At 40.4% G+C, this 22,241-nt stretch overlaps 1 protein-coding gene across 4 annotated transcripts in view; it reads right to left on the bottom strand.

Annotated features, from left to right (window-relative positions):
* The window catches only part of LOC122793445 (probable E3 ubiquitin-protein ligase HERC4), a 1,684,714-nt gene that overhangs the window by 484,450 nt on the left and 1,178,023 nt on the right, over positions 1-22,241 (bottom strand). For all 4 annotated transcript variants that reach the window (XM_044061446.1, XM_044061448.1, XM_044061445.1 and 1 more), the window contains 3 exons: positions 16,628-16,719; positions 13,625-13,755; positions 2,982-3,115 (listed from right to left, as the gene is read on the bottom strand). In XM_044061446.1, the coding sequence (XP_043917381.1) occupies positions 2,982-3,115; positions 13,625-13,755; positions 16,628-16,719 (357 nt within the window). The remainder of the gene's footprint in view (positions 1-2,981; positions 3,116-13,624; positions 13,756-16,627; positions 16,720-22,241) is intronic.

Below are 22,241 nucleotides of genomic sequence, written 5' to 3'. Positions count from 1 at the left end.
AAAGGGAGGTGTGCACTATTCTCCACTAGGCTACATTCTATGCACGTATGTGTGCCTGTATGTATATAACGGCTCATCAGCATTAGATATTAACTTTAAAGTACTGTTCTGTTTCATTCATTTCTCATGCCTCCTGCTTATGACTAGCTGTAACTTTGGTGGTACTGCTAATTTTTGTCACTAGCCATTTTGTCACTACTTTCAATCTCAATGGTTTCTTTCTGGACATTGCAGATGTCTTCTACATACCCAAGACCTCCGCTTCTTACAGAAGTCAGTGCTTGACATTATATCAGTGCACATATCATATTCATTTAAACAGTCCCTAAAGGAATATTTCACCAAACATAGACTTTGCTCATGTTCTCCACCAGGCTAACTAATTTAACCCCTTACTGTCTAACTTCCTTCCCTCCACCACCCATTGTCAATATTTATTTTATTTTATTTTATTATTTCTTGGCAATTGAGCCTTCTTAGCTTCAGTCTGTGATATTTTTATCCTGGAAAAAAAACAAATATAGATTTTTGTTTTGTCTGTATGAATAGTATAAGCTTATTGTAGTACCATTGTTATATGCTTTTAGATACAATGTCAAGGAACTTGCATTTGAACTCCTATTGTAATTGTCATATTTACAAATGTATAATTATGTAATCTTCCATGGAGCTTTTCTCCCTGGGTCTCTGCTGAAAACGGACTTCTGGCCCAGTTGGACACTACTCGGTTATCAAATGTAAATAAATAAACAAACAAATAAACACATAAATAAATAAATCAATATGTCTGTGTTTTTGTAGGCATTGGGTGTGTACAAGCAATGGGCCTGCTTCAGGATATGTTAAATTGTGTATCTGTGGCCACAGCTGTGTGGTGACCAGGAGGATAGAGAATAAGGAGACCCCAGGCAGAAGCATGTGGTACGAGAAGGAGACAGCAGGTCAAGAAAAGGGATGGGAGAGTGATGACAGCGGGGGCACATAGAAGAATGACTAAGAAAAAGTTCTACAAGTGCTCAACTCCATTTTTTATATTCTATACTTCTGCAAGTACAAGAAATGTATAGTTATCCCCTTTGGGAAAAAACATGTATCCGTGAATTATCATATAGGTGGCAGTACACTAAACACCGAAAGTGTGATAAGAGACTTAGGGACAAAGGTGGACAGTGGTCTCACCTTCGATAACCACATTGCCACGACAGTCAGGAAATCTTTCTATGTGGCACACCTCATCACTAAGGGCTTTTCATCCAGAAAAAAGGAGGTCATTGTCCCACTGTACTCATCCCTCATTAGACCCATTACAGAATACAATGCCCCGTTTGGTATGTACCTCTCAAGACATCTGCAACAACTGGAAAGGCCGCAGAAATACCTCACTAAATGAATCACAGGCCTAAAGCAGATGCCCTATGCTGACTGCCTTAAAAAAACTCCAGCTATACTCTGTCGCATATCGTCTACTCAGAGGCGATCTCTGTTTAACATACAAGGCCATGTCAAACCCAGAGCTGTTGGACATGCTACACTTAAAAAAATCCCAATCCCTCAGAGCCACACGCTCCAGGGATCTAAACCTTGTCATCACAATAAACAAAACATGCTGGAGGGATAGGTTCCTGACCCAGAGACTCCCCAGACTCTGGAATAGATTCCCCATACATGTCAAGCAGAGTGCCTCTTTGGTTCTCTTCAAAAGGAACCTTGACGATTGGATGGGAGAAAGGAAATTCACCCCGGGTATCACGTCAGTCGCCCTGCTAGACAGTGGTCCAGGGAAGTAAATAGTGTGGGAAGAAATAGCCAGGGAATTGTTATGGCTAGGCTTCTATAGGCCCTAGGGCTGATAGCCTAGTACCAGCCTATGAACCTATGAAGGGGGTTAAAAATACATGGTTAGTAAGGAACATGTAGCTGGGGAAAATGTCTCTCCTCCTAAGTGATGATGAAGTATCAGAGACCTCACGGAGTAATGTGAGAAGTACTCTGGGGAAAAATGCAGTAAGGAGGAGGAATGTGGGCTTAGTGCTATTGCAAAATGAGGTCACTAACAAGCAAAAGGCAAAAAAGAGAAGCATAAAAGGTGCTGAGGTGCATCAAAAATTGTATGCTAGGAATTAAGAGTTTAATTTTTAGGAATGTTGAATAGCATGGTATTTTAGGTTAGCTTGGATCCTGTTTTTATTACTTGATTTTAAGGGAAGGATGGGAGGCTGGTTTTTACTACAGCTGGACTGATCTGTACTTACAGAGGAAACTGTACCACTCCTACTTCAACTGCTACAGTCTTATGGATCACTTACCTGCGCTTACTAATAAAGAAACTGTGAATTCAACATATCCCGGATTGGACTTTATTTGATTTACTAAGGTTAAGAGATTTATTTGACCAGACAGCTTCATTTTTTTATTATTTTTTTTAAGTTTACGTTTAATTATAGTTAACTCCAATACTAGGTCCATTGTTTCAAATCTGAGGAGGATTTTTGTATAGTGTATTCCACTGAGAACACCTGGTGGAAAGATTCTTACAGTGTTTGCTTTTTGGGGTAAATGTGTGACATTTGGCTTTCTGAAACTTTGAGGGACTCTGCAAATTTTGTCTTGTGACAGTTTAAAGAAAGAATTTAATAATAACAGTTTGTTTCTGTAAGCAGTATTCCTGAAGGTGAAAGACACACAGGCAAGTAAAATACATCGACCAGCTCTGTGTAATGGACATCGTATGCAATCAACTAAATCTCCTTCCACTTTTTTAAGGAATACTTTGACTGTTAAAGCATTGCAAAGTCTCTCAGCAGAGACTGAAATTTTACTTCCTGTTCAGTCATCATCATCGTTTACAGACATACCGGTAAAGTGAGATGGCTTGGACTTTTTATTCTCTCACAAGTCATGCTACATCAGTAATCTAGTACATTTGTAGGACTGTTTGTTTAAATGTTGTAGTGTTAAGAAAAAGCAAAATGAAAACTTACAAAATCTTATATATTTTTTTGTAGTCAATGGCACTAATTGATTACATCTCTTTCTGTTTCCCAGCTGGCCTTGTAGTCCACAGCCAAACATGTAAAGGTTTCCAGTGGTGCAGACATAAGCAATTGTGTGATACCTGTAAAATAAAATACTTTTTGTTAATTACAGCAAACTTCAACATTAGGACAAGGAGCATACCTCTCAACATATTTGTTCAAAAATTCAGGACAAAACCAAAAGGCCAAAAATCAGGGCCAGTTTTTAAATACTATCTTAACTCACTTAAAAAGTTAACAGAACACCAAAATTTACATCAAACGGAATATTAAGACCTGTGAAACTCTAATGACTGATATTATTTATGACTGACTATAACCCTCAATTATTTACCAGAAAAACAGCAATTTTATGAAGGACAGGACAAAAACATTTGGAAACTCAGGCACACGCTGGGAAATGAGAGGCAGTTGAGGTATGACAAGGTATATCAGTTAATTATCTTTCAACATCTATGAATCTGCTGCTGTTACGGATTAAGATGTTTTTGTGTCTCCTGTCCATTGTGGGGAAATATTTTCCTCAGACTGTACCCAGCATAACCCAAGAATCTTCTCATCCTATCAGCTTAACTACCTTTTCAATCTGGGGATGGAGGGGGGGCACTTGTATCTCTTATCACTGAGATAATTTCTTTCCAAAAAGGATGATAATTATGTTTATTATTTTTTTCTGAAGGGAGGCAGAGGTGCATAATAACAGCAGAATGATGGGTCCAGTTGTCTTAATTGCAGGATAGAATGTATGATCGGTATATCATAAACTGTCTCCAGCCATTTCCTGTATATGCTAAATAAAATTCTTATTAACATTCTTATTTCTCTCTAAAGAGAAAAGCGAAAAAAGGCATCTCCTTAAAGTACTGAAAACGCGTACACCTTTTTCTGATGCCTCTCTGATAATCTAAGGCCATTCCTCAGCTTGGGTTGTCAGCGTAAAAGTAAGACACCAACCATCATGCTCCATAATAATAAAAACAAATCACTGAAACACAGCAAACTTTTAACTCATTAAGTGCTTTCATCTTTAAAATAACATCTCATCCACCTGTGCACACAATGCAGTACTTTGATCATACTGAGCACACAAAACAGACTGCGCTAATAAACGTCTGCTGTATTTCAATGATTTTTTATTATTGGTTTTGTAATTAATCACAACTGGACTGTGTTTTGGGAAAAAATAATTTTGACTGTGCTAAATAACACATATGACTCTCATATGTGGTTAGGGATACAGATAATAGGCAAGAGGGGTCTGGAATTTACTAGAGAAAACTGGCAAAGGAACCAAGCCATTGGGAGCAAATATCTAGAAATGGAAAGGCAATACAATGGGAAGAGGCCAAGAATGCATTTGAACTGCAGGCTCGAGATTGCCTTCCCTGTCAAGGACTGATATCAGAGTATAGGCAAAGAGAAAGAAATAGGGGGGTTCTAAATGAAAGACCAGCACTTGTAGAGTTTTTAACAGATCTAGAATAGAGGCTGCCATTAAAACAGGAATAATTAGGAAGCATATACAATACTGCAGGATAATTATAAGAATCAATCAGAGGAGCTTAGAAAGGATTGTGAAGAGAGATTGGATAAGCAATTCACAAAGAGACAGTGGGGGGATATATGTGTATCTCCCAAATATGCAACAAAGTCTAGAAGATTTAGGATCTTTGCCTGGAAGTGTTTACATTGTTATTTTATACCCCAAGTAGACTCCAAAAAATCTTTCCTTAGGTGGATCGCAAATGTTGGGCGGTATAACAGGCAAGAAAGAGGTAACGGGGAACATATTTTTTGGAGTATAATGAGCTGGCAGACTTTAGAGAGTCCCTGTGGACTGCACTGTCAGAGATGCTGGGTGAGTTGACTGGATTGACTGAGGAAATGATTTTTTCAGCTACGATACAGAATTGGGATTGCTTAGGTGTAAAGCCTTGCTGACTCTAAACATAGTGACTGCCAAAAAAGCAACTACTAGAAAATGGAAATCAGAGTCTAGACTAACTTTACTAGAAGTAGTGAATATAGCAACAGAGAGAAAACAACTGTAATTGGGATCTTTAGAAAATGGGCGGAGCAAACTACTAGGACAAAATGGGAATTGTGGGACCAATATATGCAGAGAAGCAACAAGGTGTAAGAGGCAGGATTTGAATGAGCCATATAATACTTAACTGACAATGACTGGATAGATTATAAGTTTTGTATAATGTTTGCAACTAAAGTGGTGTCAACGTTGTTTGTTTTTCATTTATATAAATATAAGATTGCGTACGTCATACGTGATAACTTAATATAGATGTTTATTGAAAAAATGCATATGACTTTCAAGGCATATTTGATGGTGATGTGTCCATAGCTGGCAGTCTTGTGTCTGGTAATGTTGGCTTCTGCAATATAGCTTCTGCGAAGAAAGATAGTAAGAAAATGTCAAGACAGAAGAGGGAAGAAAGTGAAAGGGAAAGAAATAGAAAGGGAGAAAAAGAGAAAAAGAAAAGGAACACAGAGTTAAGGGAAGAATGCATCCTGAGGGTAAAATTAGCAAGTATGGAAGCAAACATAGCCAATAAGAGAATACTTCAGTGTTTTTTCCCATTCAGCATAAAATGGGCATGACACTCTATGCTTGTGGTCACTTCATAGTGTTGACAGGCCGTGATGTCATGAGTGTGCACTATCATGTAATGAAAGGCAACACCTGTTGGTATTACTAAAGCCATACACCAATGGGGGAGTGTTTCACTAGTTCATACATCCTGGTAGTAGCTGAATTGCTAATGACATAGTAGTAGGATTTCTGTTTCTGAATTAGTAGAGGATGTTTGTTTGTCAAGGGAGATGATCCAGGTGTGCTATAACTACTGGAGTGTGCAGAGCATGAAGATGATAGTGTTATAAACATTGTTAAATAAAGATTAAGGGCCTTGTGTGCTGTTTTAATAAACCAATAGCAACATGTCAATACAAAGATGATTGGCGAAAATGATGTCAGTTCTTATAATGTTTATTCAGTATGTACTCCTTAGCAAGTCATTACACATCTTGCTATAATGTTGGTACCTCTCTTTCTCTTACACTTCCATAGCTCATTAGTGCTTATTTCCTATGCAGAAGAATCTTGTTACTATATGAACATCTATAAATCACCTATCATTGCTTTATCAAAGCAGGCTCAGCAATATATGGAGCTAAAATAATAAAAAATAACAAAAATAAAAGTAACAAGTAAAGTTAAAATGGTTTTAGACTGAGTTGATTTGGAGAATACTTTAATTTAAAGCTACCAGTTAACTCTGCTTTGTTGATGTGCAGTGTCTGAACATTCAACTCCCTTTTTTATTTTTGCTTTTTGGAATTTACACTTTACAGATTGTGTTACTGTTCATAGGTTCATAGGTAGGTACTAGGCTATCTGCCTGAGGGCATTTTTAAACTTAGCCAGAGTGTGTCGGCTTTCGCCGCCCCATTGATTAATTAACTGAGCCTCTGTCAAGCAGAGCCAATGAAGTGATCCCAGGGGTGTACTTTCTGTTACCCATCCACTCATCGAGGCTTCTCTTGAAGAGTGTTAGTGAGGGGCTCTGCCTAATGTAGTTAGGAATTTTGTTCCAAAGCATGGGGAGTCTCTGTGACAGGAATCTATCCCTCCAACATGTTCTATTTCTTGTTGTGGCGAGGTTTAGCTCACTAGAGCACGTGGCTCACAGTGACTTGGATTTCTTTAGGTGGAGCATGTTCATCAATTCTGAGTTGGACATGGCTTTGTAAGTTAGGCAGAGATCACCTCTGAGTAAGCGATACACTGAGAACAGCTGGAGTTTTTTCAGTCGGGCTGCATGGGACATATGTTTGAGGCCAGTAATCCTCTTGGTGAGGTGCTTTTGTGGTCTTTCCAGCTGTTGGAAGTGTCTTGTGAGGTACATCCCAAATGGGGCATTGTACTCTACGATGGTTCTAATGAGTGACGAGTAGAAGGGCACTATAACCTCTTTATTTCTAGATGCGAACCCCTTAGTAATTAGATGGGCCACATAGAAGGATTTCCTAACTACTTTGGAAATATGATTGCCAAAGGAGAGATTATTATCTACCTGGGTCCCCAGATCTCTTATTACCTCTTCTGTATTAAGGGGGCTGCCGCCTATGTGGTATTTCGTGAGTGTTTTGTTTTTCCCAAATGGGATGACTATGCATTTTTTGGCATTTAGCTTGTGGCCATGACTTTGACACCAGGTGTTTGTCTCAGTAAGGCCTTTTTGAAGGATGTCCGTGTCAGCCGGAGAGTCAGTTATGGCTCCCAGTTTGCAGTCATCAGCGAACTTGGTTAGCCATAGTCCTCCTGTGTTTGCCTGTACTTCTAAGAAATATATGCTGAACAGTAGGGGTCCCAGAACTGAGCCTTGCAGGACACCACTTGTGACTGGTTTAGAGTCGGACTTGGAGCCTACTATTCTTACCGTGTGAGTTCTGTCTGTAAGCCAGTTGGCAACCCATCTTTTGACGTAGGAGTTTATGTTCAGGCTGGTGAGTTTTTCTATCATACCCAAGTGAGGAATGGTGTTGAATGCTTGGTGAAATCAAGGTAGGCTGTGTGAACCACCTTTCCCTCGTCTATGGCCTTGGTGACTGTCTCAAAGAAGTCAACCAGGTTTAGTAGGCATGATCTGCCCTTAACAAAGCCAAACTGGGTTGGGTCAAGTGTTTGGAGGTTCCCAATGTCTTTGTTAATGAGTTCCATGATGATGTGCTCCATAGTCTTGCAGACCAGGCTAGTCAGGCTTATGGGGCGATAGTTACCAGGGTCAGTTGTGGCCCTGTGCACCATTCTATGGGCACGTAGCCTGTGGAGAGGCTGAGGATGAACAGCGTGTTTAGGTGGGAGGTTAGTTCATTCTGTAGTTCATGCAAGACACAGCCTGGGACACCATCTGGCCCCATTGATGCTGTGTTTTTGGCTTTTGAAAGGGCTGTTTTCACCTGTGCTTCTGTGATTTCCGGGACACTACACTTTTCTGGCATTGTTGTAGGCCCTTTTGAAGGTGAGAGGGAGGTTATGTTTACACTGAATCTATCTGCCAGGATGTTGGCAATATCAGTAGGTTCAGTATATTTTGTGCTATTTTGCACTAGTTCAGAGCATATCTGCGAGTTGCCACTTAGATTCTTGACATAGCTAAAGAAGGCTTTGTGGTTATCTTTCGAATCCTTGGCTATTTTTCTTTCAAAGTTAGCCTTGGATGTTTTTATGAGGGACCTTAGATTCTTACTGATACTGATCAGGGATGTCTTTCCTTCTTGGGATTTGCTTTTTTTCTGAATTAGTTTCCTCCTTCTGTTGTATAACCTTTTTATGGCAGGGGTCCACCAGACTGGTTTCCTTCTCTTAGGGGAGTGAGTCTTGGTCTTGCCAGGGATGGCATGATCCATGCATCCTTGTAGGTGCTCATAGAGTGCAATTGTAAAGGATTCTGCATCTTGGACAGTGTTATCCTTTAATGTGGGGGCTGTGAAACTTACCACCTCTGCCTTAAGTAAGGTGAAGTTTGCTTTAGAAAAGTTTTTCACTGTGGTTTCCTTGGTTAGGGGTGGTGGTGGGGTGTGGACATCCAGGGTGATTAGTTTATGGTCTGATCTAACCAGTGATGGGTTGACCTCTGGTACGGAATACCTGTCGCCCATGTTGTTGATGACCAGGTCCAATATGGTGTGGTCTCTGGTAGGGGAGTTTACCAGCTGATCCAGGGCATTTGAGTTGATAAATTCTAGGAAGTGCTGAGCCTTGGAGTTTGTACTCAAGTAGTTTTCCCAGTTAATGGTAGGGTAATTGAAATCTCCCAATATCAGGGTGTTCGGTAGGACCTTCATGTTTTCCAGTGTCTCCAGAAAGGCGGAGTGGTGGTCCTGGGTCATGGAGGGTGATCTGTAGCAGGCCACAATTTGCATTGCAGATTTGCCCAATGTTAGTTGCACATGGATGATCTCAGAGGTATCATGCTGCGCCACTAACCTGGAGGTGTGAGTATCCTTGATGAATATGGATACACCCCCCTTTTTGTGTTTCGGTCCGTGTTCTGTGGCCGAAATGTGTGGTATGAGTTGTAGCCCAGTAGTGCTGGAGTGCTCTCTGGAGCCTTGAACCAGGTTTCAGTTACTGCACAGATGTCGACGTTCTCCATACTTAGGAGTGCTTCGAGCACATGCATTTTGAGATTTTAAACTCCTGGTGTTGAGTATTATAACCCTCATTTTTTTACTTTTGCTGTTTATGGTGGTGGGTTTGAATTTTGAGCCTTGCCTAAAAAAGGCACTATGGGGGCAGCAAGAGCCTTGGCCAGTATTCGAAAGCCAAGGGGTGACAGGTGCAAGCTGTCTCTTGCAAAGCAACACGGCTTGTAGAGCATGTCATCCCAGGCTGACAGACACTGGATCCCCTTTGAATGGCACCAGAAGCTTAGCCAATTGTTGAAATTGATCATTTTTTCTTTATACTGAGGTATCATTCTTGGTGAGGGCAGAATGCTACTCAGGGTCAGGGTCATACCAGCCTGGGCTACATGATCAGGGAGCTCTTCCATGTCTCTTTTCATGTAGTCCAGGGAGGTACATTTCAGGTCATTCACACCAACATGAACAATGACAGAGTCATATCTGTACTTGTTCTGGAGTGACCTGAGTGCTTGTGTTATGTGGTGGATTCTGGCTCCCGATAGGCAGCTAACAGTAACCTTCTCCTTGTCCAGCCTAGTGAGTGGGGCGTCAGTGTGCCTGACTATTGAGTCACCTATTACTAGTGTGTTAGGTATGTTATTTCACCTTAAGGGCTGTGATTGTGCGGCACATTGATTTTGTGTTTTATGTATTGTCTGGTTTGTGACGGGAGGTGCAGGTTTTGTGGATGTCTGCTTTGGAGCTCTCTGATGCTTTTGCAGGTTTTTATTTAGAGCCTCTGAGTATGATTTCATGTATTTATATGTATTTTTTGCCAGTGCTGGTTTAGTAGGTCTATGTGAGGCTGGAGGTGTGGTGCAAGTGTTAACCTTCTCCTCATGACTGTCTGTTCCAGTCTTGGGTGGAGAGACCTTAGCCTCCAGTTTAGCTGTATAATTGCATCTCTCGCATATGTTAGTATTTTGTGGTAGGAGGAGAGGGCTGTCTGTGTACATGAGGCAGTTGTAACATTGCCTCAGGATACCCAGATTCACCAGCTGGACTGGAGAGTACACCTGAAGTTGCCCTTTGGTCATGCCTGAATAGTAGGGTGAGCTGCTTAGTTGCTTGGTTGGTGAGGGGTGGATAAAGAGCCTTGCCCTGCTGGGCAGTCAAGTGTCGGGGTATATTAGTGCTTGCTATTAGGTCTGAGCAAGTGTTGGACTGCAGGATGCTTTCTGGGTGCTTAGGTTGAGAGTTAGACTAGTTTCAAGTGAAAAACTGAAGAGGAGACTTAGTGGAGCCGGGAATAATTTAACCCTAGCTACCCAGTGCTGCCCGGCAAATGCGGTTTTTAAACTACTAACTTCTAGGCTGGAACCACTCCTTCTTTGTGGAAAGTACGGTCTTCTTCAAATATTTATTTTCTGCTCTTCAGTGACCTCAAGTGGTGGCTGAAAAGAGTCTAATAACCAGCCTACCGAACTAGTTAATAAATATTTAAATAAAATACATAAACAAGCAGTTTAGGCTGCAATAACATTCCAGTGTGATAAGTTTTCTTGTACTTTGCAATATTTCTTAATCCCATTCCATTTAATAAGCCTTTACATTTATATAGCTCCGTGGAATCAGAAATACCAGACCGGACAAAATCATCCTCTTCAATGAAAAGTAAACCTGTCTGGTGGACATGTACAATAAATAAACTCTATAATAAAAGGAAAAAATTGCTGATCAGGACCAAGAAGCAGCAGTTGCCTAACTGGAAGCAATCTCTCTTTAGCCTGAACAATCAAATAAGAGCACTAGTGAAATCCTTCAAAGCAAACTTCGGGTCTAAACTGGCCACATGTACTAAAGACAGTCATAAGGCTTTCTTCACATATGTCCGCAATCTAAAGGGAAGCACCCAGACCTGCTCAGAACTGGTGGTCAAGGACACCACATACACAAATGCTGTAGATATAGCCAACTTGCTGGTAGACAGGTTCAGTGAAAACTTCACTCCTCTGTCTCCCCCATCAGTAAAACAGGACATCCCCAGTACTTGCCCCCCCCCCCCTTATCTCTAGGGAGCAAGTTATCACTGCACTCGCTAAGGCGAAAAATACATCATCCATGGGACCTGATAACATCACAGGCTGCATCCTACATGAACTCAGGCAGGAACTTGGAGCACCATTAGGCACCCTGTTCAAACAAGGTTCCCTATCAGAAGAGTGAACGCTGAAAATAGCGAATGCTCTTCTGTCGAACTGTAAAGATTGAAAGCTGAGAATGTCAAAGTCACGGAACAGAGATTTTTTTCCCAGGGAAAAAAATCACTGGGCCGTTCTCGGGACTTCGCTGCTTTCTCCACTGTGGTGCGATCTCAGAGTTGGTATATTTAAATTGGGGGGTGTGGGGGAGAAGCCACCCACTTTATTTTGTTTGTATTTTTTTTTTTTGGATCAACAATTTTTTTTTCCCTGGAAAAAAATTCGCTGATCTGTGACTTTGACTTTTTTGGCTTTCAAACTTTATAGTCTGACAGTATAGCATTCACTATTTTTAGCGTTCTCTGTTCTGATATAGATGCTTCAACCAAAGCCTGAGTACCAGCTTCATACCAGCCAAGTGGAGGACAGCTACTGTCATCCCTTTGCACAAAGGTGGAGCATCCACTGATCCAGGAAATTATAGACCTATCAGCCTAACTAGCCTGATACGCAAGGCCATGGAGTGAATTATCATGGACCCCATTAACAAGGACATTGGCAACCTCCATACATTTGATCCCTCACAGTTAGGTTTTGTCAAGGGGAGGTCATGCCTGTTAAATTTAGTCGACTTTTTTGAGACAGTCATCGAGGCCATAGATGAGGGGAAGATGGTGCACACCACCCACCTTGACCTGATCAAAACCTTTGATACTATTCCCCACTCAGGTATAATAAATAAACTCTCTCAACTAGGCATAAATCCATATGTTATCAGATGGGTAGCAAACTGGCTCATTGATAGAGCCCACCTAGTCAAAATAGGGGAAGCCACCTCAGGTCATAGACCAGTAACAAGCGGTGTACCCCAGGGATTGGTCTTGGGGCTGTTTGGGATATATACTTCTTGGAGGTACAAGCCAAATCTAGTGGGATATGGCTTACCAAGTTTGCAGATTACTGCAAGCTGAGTGCTGTCACCAATTCCCCTAGTGACGTGGACATCCTCCAAGAGGGTCTCACCCAAACAAATGACTGATGCCACAAACATGGCCTCAAACTGAATGCCAAAAAATGAATTATCATCCCTTTCAGGGAGAGTGACAATCCCACAAATTATCACATTGATAATAAGGTCCAAAGCATGCAATCAATTGTGAGGGACTTGGGCACCCAGGTTGATAGCAAGCTGACTTTTGACCACCATATTGCCACCATTGTATGGAAAGCTTTCCACATGGCCCACCTCATTAGTAAGGGTATCTCATCCTGGGACAAGGTGGACATAACATGCCTGTATTCTTCCCTTATAAGACCCATTATTGAGTACAATGCCCCTTTCGGCATGTACCTCACAAAGCACATGCAGCAGCTGGGGAGACCACAGAAGTTCCTCACCTGGAGAATCCAGGGCCTCAAACATCTACCCTACACAGATAGGCTAAAATCCTTGTTGTTGTACTCAGTCTCCTACAGACTCCTCAGAGGTGATCTCTGTCTGGCATACAAAGCAATCTCAGACCCCGCCCTGATGGCACTGATGCATATCCGCAAGTCAAGCTCCACTCAAATAACCCACACGCAAAACCTCAACCTGGTCTGTGACATCAATAGGACTTGCTGGTGGGACAGATTTGTGTCCCAGAAACTCCCTTTTTTGTGGAATAGTCTCCCTCTCCATGTAAAGCAGAGTACCTCATTAACCCTTTTTAAGTGCAACCTGGATAACTGAATGGGGAACAGAAAATACACCCCTGGGATTCCACCTGTGTCCCTGCTGGGCAGTGGCATAGGGTGCTGGCTTGTTGGAACATGAGCTAAATTCTTAGCTAGGCTTGTAAGGGCTTCAGGACCAATAACCTAGTAACTTCCTATGATCCTAAATGGCTAATGACTTTTTAGGGCTCTAATGATGTTTAACATTTCTATTACTACACTCCTGTATCCTTACATTTATGTCTCTGTGACAAAAAAACAAGCTACAGGAAAAACAGTGCCTGAGCTTTGGTTTTAAGGAACAGTGAAGATATTAACATCATGCAGTGAGTATCAATTTCCAAGCAGTAATTTAAAAAGCTGTTGAGCAAGTGAATAATGTGAAAGAACATGGAGAGTGAATAACTGTGTATGACTCACAATTTTTGACATGACCCGAATGACCCTGAAAAGTCACCACTAACCTGAATGTCACTGATATAATCTGTACCGTTTATTTTTTTAATGCAGTTGAATATCACTTACCAGCCACAGGCGATCTGAGAGACTTGGACTCCAAGAAGCTCAGCCACAAGACGAGGTTTAAGTTCATTTCTGCTCGAGTTGTGCCCTAGTTGTCCATAACCTCCAGCTCCAAAGGTAAACACCATTCCATCCTGTAAGGAAAGGATACAGTGTATTAAATCATGCTGTTTTTTTAACATTACTTTTTGTGCCTTTGGCCTAGAAGAGACATGCACTGGCTGGTCAGTCTCGTTTTGCCCAACTGATTCGTAAGATGCCAGGACATTTATTTGAATTTCACTTCCTGTTTAGATTCACTATTTGTTATTGATGGACAGCTCATTGACTCTTAACCACAATGAAACAAAGAAATTGAATAAAGTCAAGTCCTCCACAGCCAAACATAGTTTGTATTCCAAGTTAGGGAAAGCAGTGAGAATATATTTAAATAATGAAATGTAAAGGTGAGAATACACAAATAACATTATAGCACATTACTGCCCTTTTATACCTCGTCTCGATAATAGAGGTTTTTGTGCTGTAGCTAGAGGAATGATATCTAGTAGATGGTGCTTTGTTAATGTAGTCTTCTTAGAAAAATCCCTGGTGAATGAATGCAGGTTCACCAAAGTTCAGTGACTGAAGGCACACACTCCTAACACATGCATACTGGTTAAGCATACAAGCTTATCAGGAGTGTACACACAAGGATGGGTGTGTGTGCAGGTAAGAGGAATCTCTCCAACATAGTAATTGTCTGAACCTACGTAGGACAGATTCCATGTGTGCATACTGTTATTGTTGTTGATGTTTTGTGTGTGTGTGTGTGTGTGTGTGTGTGTGTGTGTGTGTGTGTGTGTGTGTGTGTGTGTGTGTGTGTGTGTGTGTTAATAAATATGTGAGTGAATGATCGGGGATGCTGTGTGTAGTCTGGAGTGCTAGGGGTCTCTCTGTGGGTTACAGAGTGTAGTCTGGAGAGCTAGGGGTCTCTCTGTAGGTTAAGGAGTGTAGTCTGGAGTGCTGGGGTCTCTCTGTGGGTTAGAGAGTGTGCCTCAGTATGTGTGTGTGAGTGACATATCCATGCACAGCTAGAGTAGTGAGTGCGGTATGCATATTTCTGAGGGTTTACAGTGTGTGTGTGTGGTCTGAGTTCTGCAGTGTGTGTAGCTTGCAGTGGACTGATTCAGAGTGTGTGTGTGTGTGTGTGCGCGCGCGTGTGTGTCTATGTGCTGTTGAATGCATGATCAGTGGTTTGTTTGTCTGAATGCTCATAAGTTTATGGTGTTTTTACCAGTGAGTGTGTGAGGCAGGGCATGTGGTGTGTGTTTGCTGTAATCTGTGTCAAAGGTGATTGCAGGCTGTGTAAAGTTTGTGTGAGACAGTTGTTTATATGACTCTGTTCAAGTGGCACTCACCACAAGGTATGTGTGATCTCGAAGTTGGTTGTATTAGTTTTGGGGGTGTGGAGGTATGCAGATTCAAGGTCTCCACATATAAAGTATGTTTTCCGTGTGTTCTGTTGTGTTTGTCTATGTGCTGTTGAGTGCTGGGTATGTTGAAATCATGAGTGTGTGTTTGTTTGTGTAGATGTGATGAGTGTGTATTTTGATGGAGTGGAGTAGATTAGTTTAGCTAGAAAATGTGTGTGTGTTCTTCCTCACAGGAAACAAAAAATGTCCGTTTCTGCTCCAGTGACTTGACAATATTAGAATTGTATTTGCAACAGAAATAAATCTATAAGTGGCTTGTGACTAGTCTACTTTCGCAGTTTAGGACCTAATAATTTTTGCTCTAATTCTAAGAGCCTTTCTTTGTCAGTTGACCGTGTAGAAGGTTTTGCTGTCTGTATTCTTCCTTCTATATATAAACACTACAGCTAAGGTAGTTTAGGTCCCAGAGAGTGAGGGAGCATGGTGTTTAATCTGAGGGCAGTACTACTAAGGGGTGTGAATTCTTCTTCTTCTTTTTTTTTTAATCACACTCACAGCATCTCACACCTTGTACTGTAATTCTGCTTAGTGAGTGAATCATGGCGGTGGCCATTTTGAAATGTTCTTGATTGACCGCAATGATTATTTAAGATACTGCTATTGGATCTCTTTTCTGTAGGATTAGCACATGGAAAATAGAAAGATTATTGACAATTATACAATAAAGTCTATTCAAATACAAGCATGCTGATTTGTCAGCCCAACCAGTGTGCCCATTGTAAATAGAGTATATATCAAGAGAAAAAAGTCCAGCTGCTGAAGTACCATGAGTGGCCAGACTTTCTTTTGACATAAAAGTCCAAAATATGAGAAAAATAAGGTACGTTCTACAAACTAAAGTAACAGAAACATAAATTATTTAACTTGTATTTTTGTGCTGTCCCTTGTAAAATCTCGGATTTCTTTTTAAAGATTAAAAAAAAAAACAGCAACAGAGATTCTCTTTTCTCCATCACTTCCCCTACACTGCACTGTGCAAGTGTAGGAATGTTAGTGCCATATGGATGTGTAGTACATCAGCAAACCTCTTAGAGCAAGAAATCTGGACAAAGACATAAATAAAAGTAGGACAAAGGACCAAAAATAGGGACAATTTTTATATATTGCTCTTACAAACTTAGAAAGTTGATAGAATAACAAGTTTTGCATTAGCATGAATTTTTCTGAATGATATGAAGTCTGTAACTCAAATGTCTGTCATTACTTTCTAACTTCATTCTTTATTGATTTGCCACTAATTTGTCAGAAAACCACGATGTTATGAAAAGTGGGCCAAAAATATGAGCAAAAATCTGGGCATTCTGCAAAACTCTGTACAGTTGAGAGGTATTCTTCTTCACCACAGCTAGTGTTAAACTGACAGCTAATCCTGATAGTTGTATTTTTAACAAATTCAAGAACATAATTTGATGTTTGGTTCGACTTCAGATGTGGTCTTTTTAGATGCTGTTAGCAGTCAAGAGTGCTACAAGACAGAAGAGAGTGTGAAGAAATGTCTGTTACAGACAAACAAGTACTGCTATGTCATACAAACCTTGGTCAAAATGGCCGTGTGTTCTTCTCCACAGGAAACAAAAATTGTCTTCTTGCTCTCCAGTGACTTGACAATATTAGGACTGCATTCGTCTGCAAAAAAAAAAAAAAAAAATATATATATATATATATATATATATATATATATAAGTATATAAGTATGTAACACCATTTTTTTCTCTAGAAAATGCTTTGGAAAACCATCATGTGTATACATAGCGAAGCTGCACACTGCATTCCTGATTTTTCCTAAGAATTCATTGCATATTGTTATTCTAAAAATTCATTGCATACTGTTATTCTTCTCCTAAGAATCCACTACACGCTGCAATCTTGAATTCGTCAAAGAATTCACCACACATTACAGTCCTAAATTCTCTAAAGAATGCACTACATACTGCAATCCTGATCTGCCCTAAGAATTCAGTGCATTACACTTTTGTCCTAATTAAATGGTGTAACCATAGCTACTAAGAGAACTTTGTGCCACATCACTCATAGTACTGCTAAGGCAGCACTGGTATGCAGCCAGCAGTAACCATGACTACCATGAGAGCTCTGTGCCACATCACTCATAGTGCTGCTAAGGTAGTGCTGGTGTGCAGCCAGCAGTAACCATGACTACCATGAGAGCTCTGTGCCACATCACTCATAGTACTGCTAAGGAAGTGCTGGCGTGCAGCCAGTGGTAACCATGACTACCATGAGAGCTCTGTGCCACATTACTCATAGTACTGCTAACGCAGTGCTGGTGTGCAGCCAGCAGTAACCATGACTACTGCTAGAACCCATCTGTCAACATTAGTCATAGATGAGCCTGTGTTAGTGAAATTGTTAATTTTTTTTAAAGATGAACATTTTCTTACTGAAATAGGCATGGTTTATTCCAGTTGTTTTAGAATAACTCTAGAAAAAACTTGCAAAAAATATTAATTTTTATAATGTTAGTGTGTGACAAATCTTGCCTTTTAAACAATCAGAGCTGAAAATATAAACACAATATTTTAAATAATACAAAGGGGAAATCTACATTTAACATCAACTGCTTAATGGACTAAATAATAAAAAAAGTTTTGTTTAGCACTCATACTGAAAATGTTGGGGGGGGGGGGGCATTTTCAGTATATTGTAGTATTTGCCCTTAGTAACTTAATTGAGGTTTCTGTTTACCTGGGAGAAAAATAAACAGCGTTTCCCTCTTTTTAATAACTGACAATCATAATATACTTGTTCACACATAGAATATATTAGTTTTTACTGAAGCTAAACATCCTGTGCTTGCTATAATCATCTACATTTTCCAGCTTCATTGTTCAGAGGGTTAGAGACCTGATCACGACGCAGATGACTTGGACTGATTAGAGATCGGGGAGCTGGTGAGGGAGCATGAGAGTAAGTGCCAATGCTAACTTGGCCATCCTGGGGGAAGGGAGGCAGTAAGCCCCACTATATTACTGACATAGAATAGAAGCTGGGTGTTATAGTGGGAGTAACCAGAAGTAAATGAGCGGAGCCAGGGGTGGTAATATCAAACAGCATGGGCAACGAGCCCAAGCATGTGGAGAAGTGTGTGTGTTTTTATGGCTTTCCTAGACGGATACCTAAAAAATGCCTCTGAAAGTAGGATTAATAGCTGCTTGATCAAATTGTTTCTCATCTAAGAGGTTCCTACCCACCCTCATAGAATGACATGAGTGTATTGGCATAATTGCTCTCTCGTCTTGGGTGTCATGGGAGAATGAAGGGGCTGGGAGGAAGAAGGGATATGACGCTCAGTAAACAGAGGGGAAGAAAGAAAATAAAACAAAAGGCAAAACTCTGGATCTGATGGAAACCCTTATAAATTGTTGAATGAGACACTAAATAAAATAGTGTCAGCATTTTAAATGTCATGGAGGCATCCATTTTAGAATTAACAGTAGCTCAGCCTTCAGATGCCATTACTATTATATTCCTTTCAATATGAGTTAAAAAGGAGTTAATTACTGTAAAGGTATGTCCTGTCCTCTGTCCAGGTCTCAACTTTCCTGTGCCACTTGCCTGAAACTCAGTCACTGGTGGTACAGACGAACGTCTGACTGTACCAAGGAGCCAGCCATTTCAAAGTGTATCATTGAACATTTGGAGAAAATCATTAAAGCCTATTTTCAAAAGACTATACCATGTTGCTATCAACAGACACCTCTGGTTATAGGCTAGGCTTGTAATAGTCTGCAGACAGATAACATAGCATCTACCTATGAACCTATCAACAGGATGTCATCCAGCATGCTTTCAGGAAGAATAGGGAATGTACTTAACTATCTTTGTTTTGAGCCTGTAAGTAATGTTTTGTTGTAAAGACTATACAATGGTAAATGCTTTAAGATTTAGCTGAAAAACATTTATTTATTTAATTTGTATTTGTTTACCAAGAAAGTCCTACTGATTTGGAAATCCCTTTTCAGTGGAGGCTTGTGTAGAAAAGCTCCAGAAAAGTAGCAATCTGTATACAATGTACAGTGGAACAGACACACATATAAACATGCAGAATACAGTTAAACACACATACATATCAGATGCACAGACATGCAGTACACGATACAATGCTTGCTCATAATGTAGAGAAGACACCAGAACACCACACTATAGAAAGTGACACTACAGTAGGAATTACAGGAGGCATGAATTAGTATGCAACATGATACACGATCGTTGAAAGCGGCAGCACTGCATTTTACTTTCCAGAAGCAGTAGAGCACATTGCCTTCAGGGAGCAATAAAGTATTTGTTTTTATTTTAGGGATGAGGTTTGCAAAAGAGGATGTGCTGAGCTGAGGCCAAAGGAGACCAAAATGTCTTAGCTGATAAATTCAGTGCAAATTTTTCTCTATCCACAGTTATAACTTTTCCACAGATTCCACAGTCACAATGACGCTTCTTTAGTTACAATGGAGCAAATTCTCTCAATCCTGTCAAAAGCTGACAAAACCTCATCCATGGGCTCTGATAATATACCAGGTTGCCTGAATATCAGTGCCAAATATAGCCTATCTAAACTACTACTTAACATCTTTATTCTAAGCTTGTTTACTAGTTACAGAAAACAGGGATTGTAATGCCATTACTTCATGGTGGCCTAACCATGGACCCTGGTAACTATAGATTCATGAGTCTCACTAGCCTCATATGTAAAACTATGGAGCATATTATTTCACATCTCATTAATCTGGACATTGAAAATTTCTTAACCCTGGATACTCGTTAATTTGAATTTGTTGGAGAACAGTCCTGCTTCTTTAACCTCATTAATTTCTTTGAAAAAAGTAACTGAAGCAGTGGATAGTGGTTATGCAGTACATACATATCTGGATCTGGCCAATGCCTTTTACACTATTCACCATACATGTGTTATCAACAGACTTCTAAATCTGAATATAAATTATTATGTTGTGATGTGGACAGCTAACCGGCTGATAGAACTCATGTGGTTAGAATCACAGGTGCCACTTCTGAAAGCAAAATATTACCAGTCATGTACCACATGGCTCAGTGTTGGGCCCTCTTCTACTTGGCATCTATTTCTCAGACCTTCAGGCCAACGCTGCTGACCCTTGGTTATCTCAGTTTGTAGACAACTATAAACTGTGTGTTGTTGTTTGATATACATGAATTAGACACTGTTTGAAACTGGTGCATAAACAATGGTCTCAAATTAAATGTGAGAAAAAATACAGCATATTCATTTTTGTAGCAAAACATTTTCACATACCACATAGGTGATGCACTCCCTCCAGTCAGGCACTGTTATAAGGGATGTAGGTATTAGTGTTGACAGTCCCATACCTTTTGACCATCATGTCTCTGCTTTAGTTCAGAAATCCTTCTAAGTGGCTCTAGTTTTCAAAGCCATCTATACTAGATCCAAAGAAGTCTTAATTCCCCTTTACTCATATCTCATCAGACCCATTATTGAATATAATGTACTGTTTGGCATGTGTTTGTCTAAATGTATCACTCAGCTTGAGAGACCTCAGAGATTCATAACTAAAACGATCAGTGGCATCAAAAATTTTTAGTTATTAGGATAGACTGGCAACTCTCTTTCTACACTCAGTTTCTTACAGACTTCTCCATGGAGATCTACGTCTAGCCTTTTAAGGCATGAAAGATCCAACCCTCCTATTCCTTCAGAGGACAAATGATACATCAAGTACCCAGTTAAAGGAACCAAACCTTCATCAGCAGATAAATAAGATGTGCTGGCACTAGCACCTTCCTCTCCTCTGGAACAAATTTCCATTACATGCCAGCCTCTGATTCTCGCCTAGCCTATCTTGTCTTGCCCTCCTTGAAGATGGAGGAAACTTTTGAATAGATGTTTTTGGCTAGGCTTATAAGACCTTGAGAGGAATTAGAGGCGATTACCTTATAGAATAGTTGTTCTGCATAAAACCATAAACAAATGCTCCGATCTTGTCCTTTTCATTATTCCTCACTGATGGGTTATGGAGCCGATCCTCAGATCCGACTCAGCTGCATTTTCCCAGACTTTGGATACTAGATTCCAGCTCCTCCCTCTTCCCATAATGCACTACACTACCTCTAACTCCCCAGATCTCGTTTGCCACCTAACTGGGAAGACAGACAATTACTAATTCTCGTGCTGTAAAGTTTTCTTTTGTAGTCTACTTTCATTAAGATTGTTATGTGAATTTACTTTCTCTGTTGCTGTTTCTTGCCTCACTCTATATTGTTTTATATTTGTCCCTTTTCTTATTTACTTCATTGTTTTTTTAGATGATTCCACTCTATAGCTTCTCAGGTCTAGCTTTGTTCTTTTGTGTCCCTTTTAGACTATATTTATTAATGTATGAAGCATTACAGCAGTGGCCTTCTGCTTTTCCGGTTTCTTGGAGTGCCTAGGGTCTGATTTTGTCCATTAGTATGAATTATTGCCTTAAAACAAATCCAACTTCAGATGCGGCTGTTTGCTTGATGGAAGCAATGTTTCTGCCTTCTAGCTAGACATATGTTCTTTCCTTGCTAGCTGAGAGAGCATTGGTTTGTCCTTGGAGTGGTTTTGGTCCAGGTTTTTGTTCTGCTTCCCCTATTCCTTTTTAGCAGTATTTGGACTGTTCCTCTTAATTTATATGGCTTTGTGTGTGGGTTACTGATAAATTATTTTATTTAACATTTCTTGACCAGGAAAGTCCAACTAGGACAGAGCCTGTTTTCAGCAGAGGCCTGGGGAGAAACGCTCTAGATGCATGTCTTTGGAATGTGAGAGGAAAGCGGAGTACCCATAGGAAACCCTCACAAATGCAGGGAGGACATGCAGACTCCACACAGAGTGCACCCCAGCCGACAATTCAACCGGAGAACCTCTTGCTGTGATGCAACAGTATTAACCACTGCTCCACCCTATCACCATGATTGTCTGTGAAATACAATTCCTATTTAAGGAAGCCATTGAGTTTTCATTTTCCTTTGATTAGCTGTTCAGCAACTACTTGCTTTGTGCCCTTCCAGCATATCCCTTAGTGTACAGAATATCTGTGTGTCTTGTTTAAATTGTGAATTTCTAGCAAGTCTCTGACAATTCAATAAAAAAGAAAACAACAAAATGAAACTAC

This window comes from Protopterus annectens, chromosome 2.part0, assembly GCF_019279795.1.
Source record: "Protopterus annectens isolate FY-2018-M chromosome 2.part0, PAN1.0, whole genome shotgun sequence".
NCBI classification, from domain to species: Eukaryota; Metazoa; Chordata; order Ceratodontiformes; family Protopteridae; genus Protopterus; species Protopterus annectens.
Note: the sequence above shows the minus strand (reverse complement) of the source record. Positions and strands in the feature narration are given on the sequence as shown.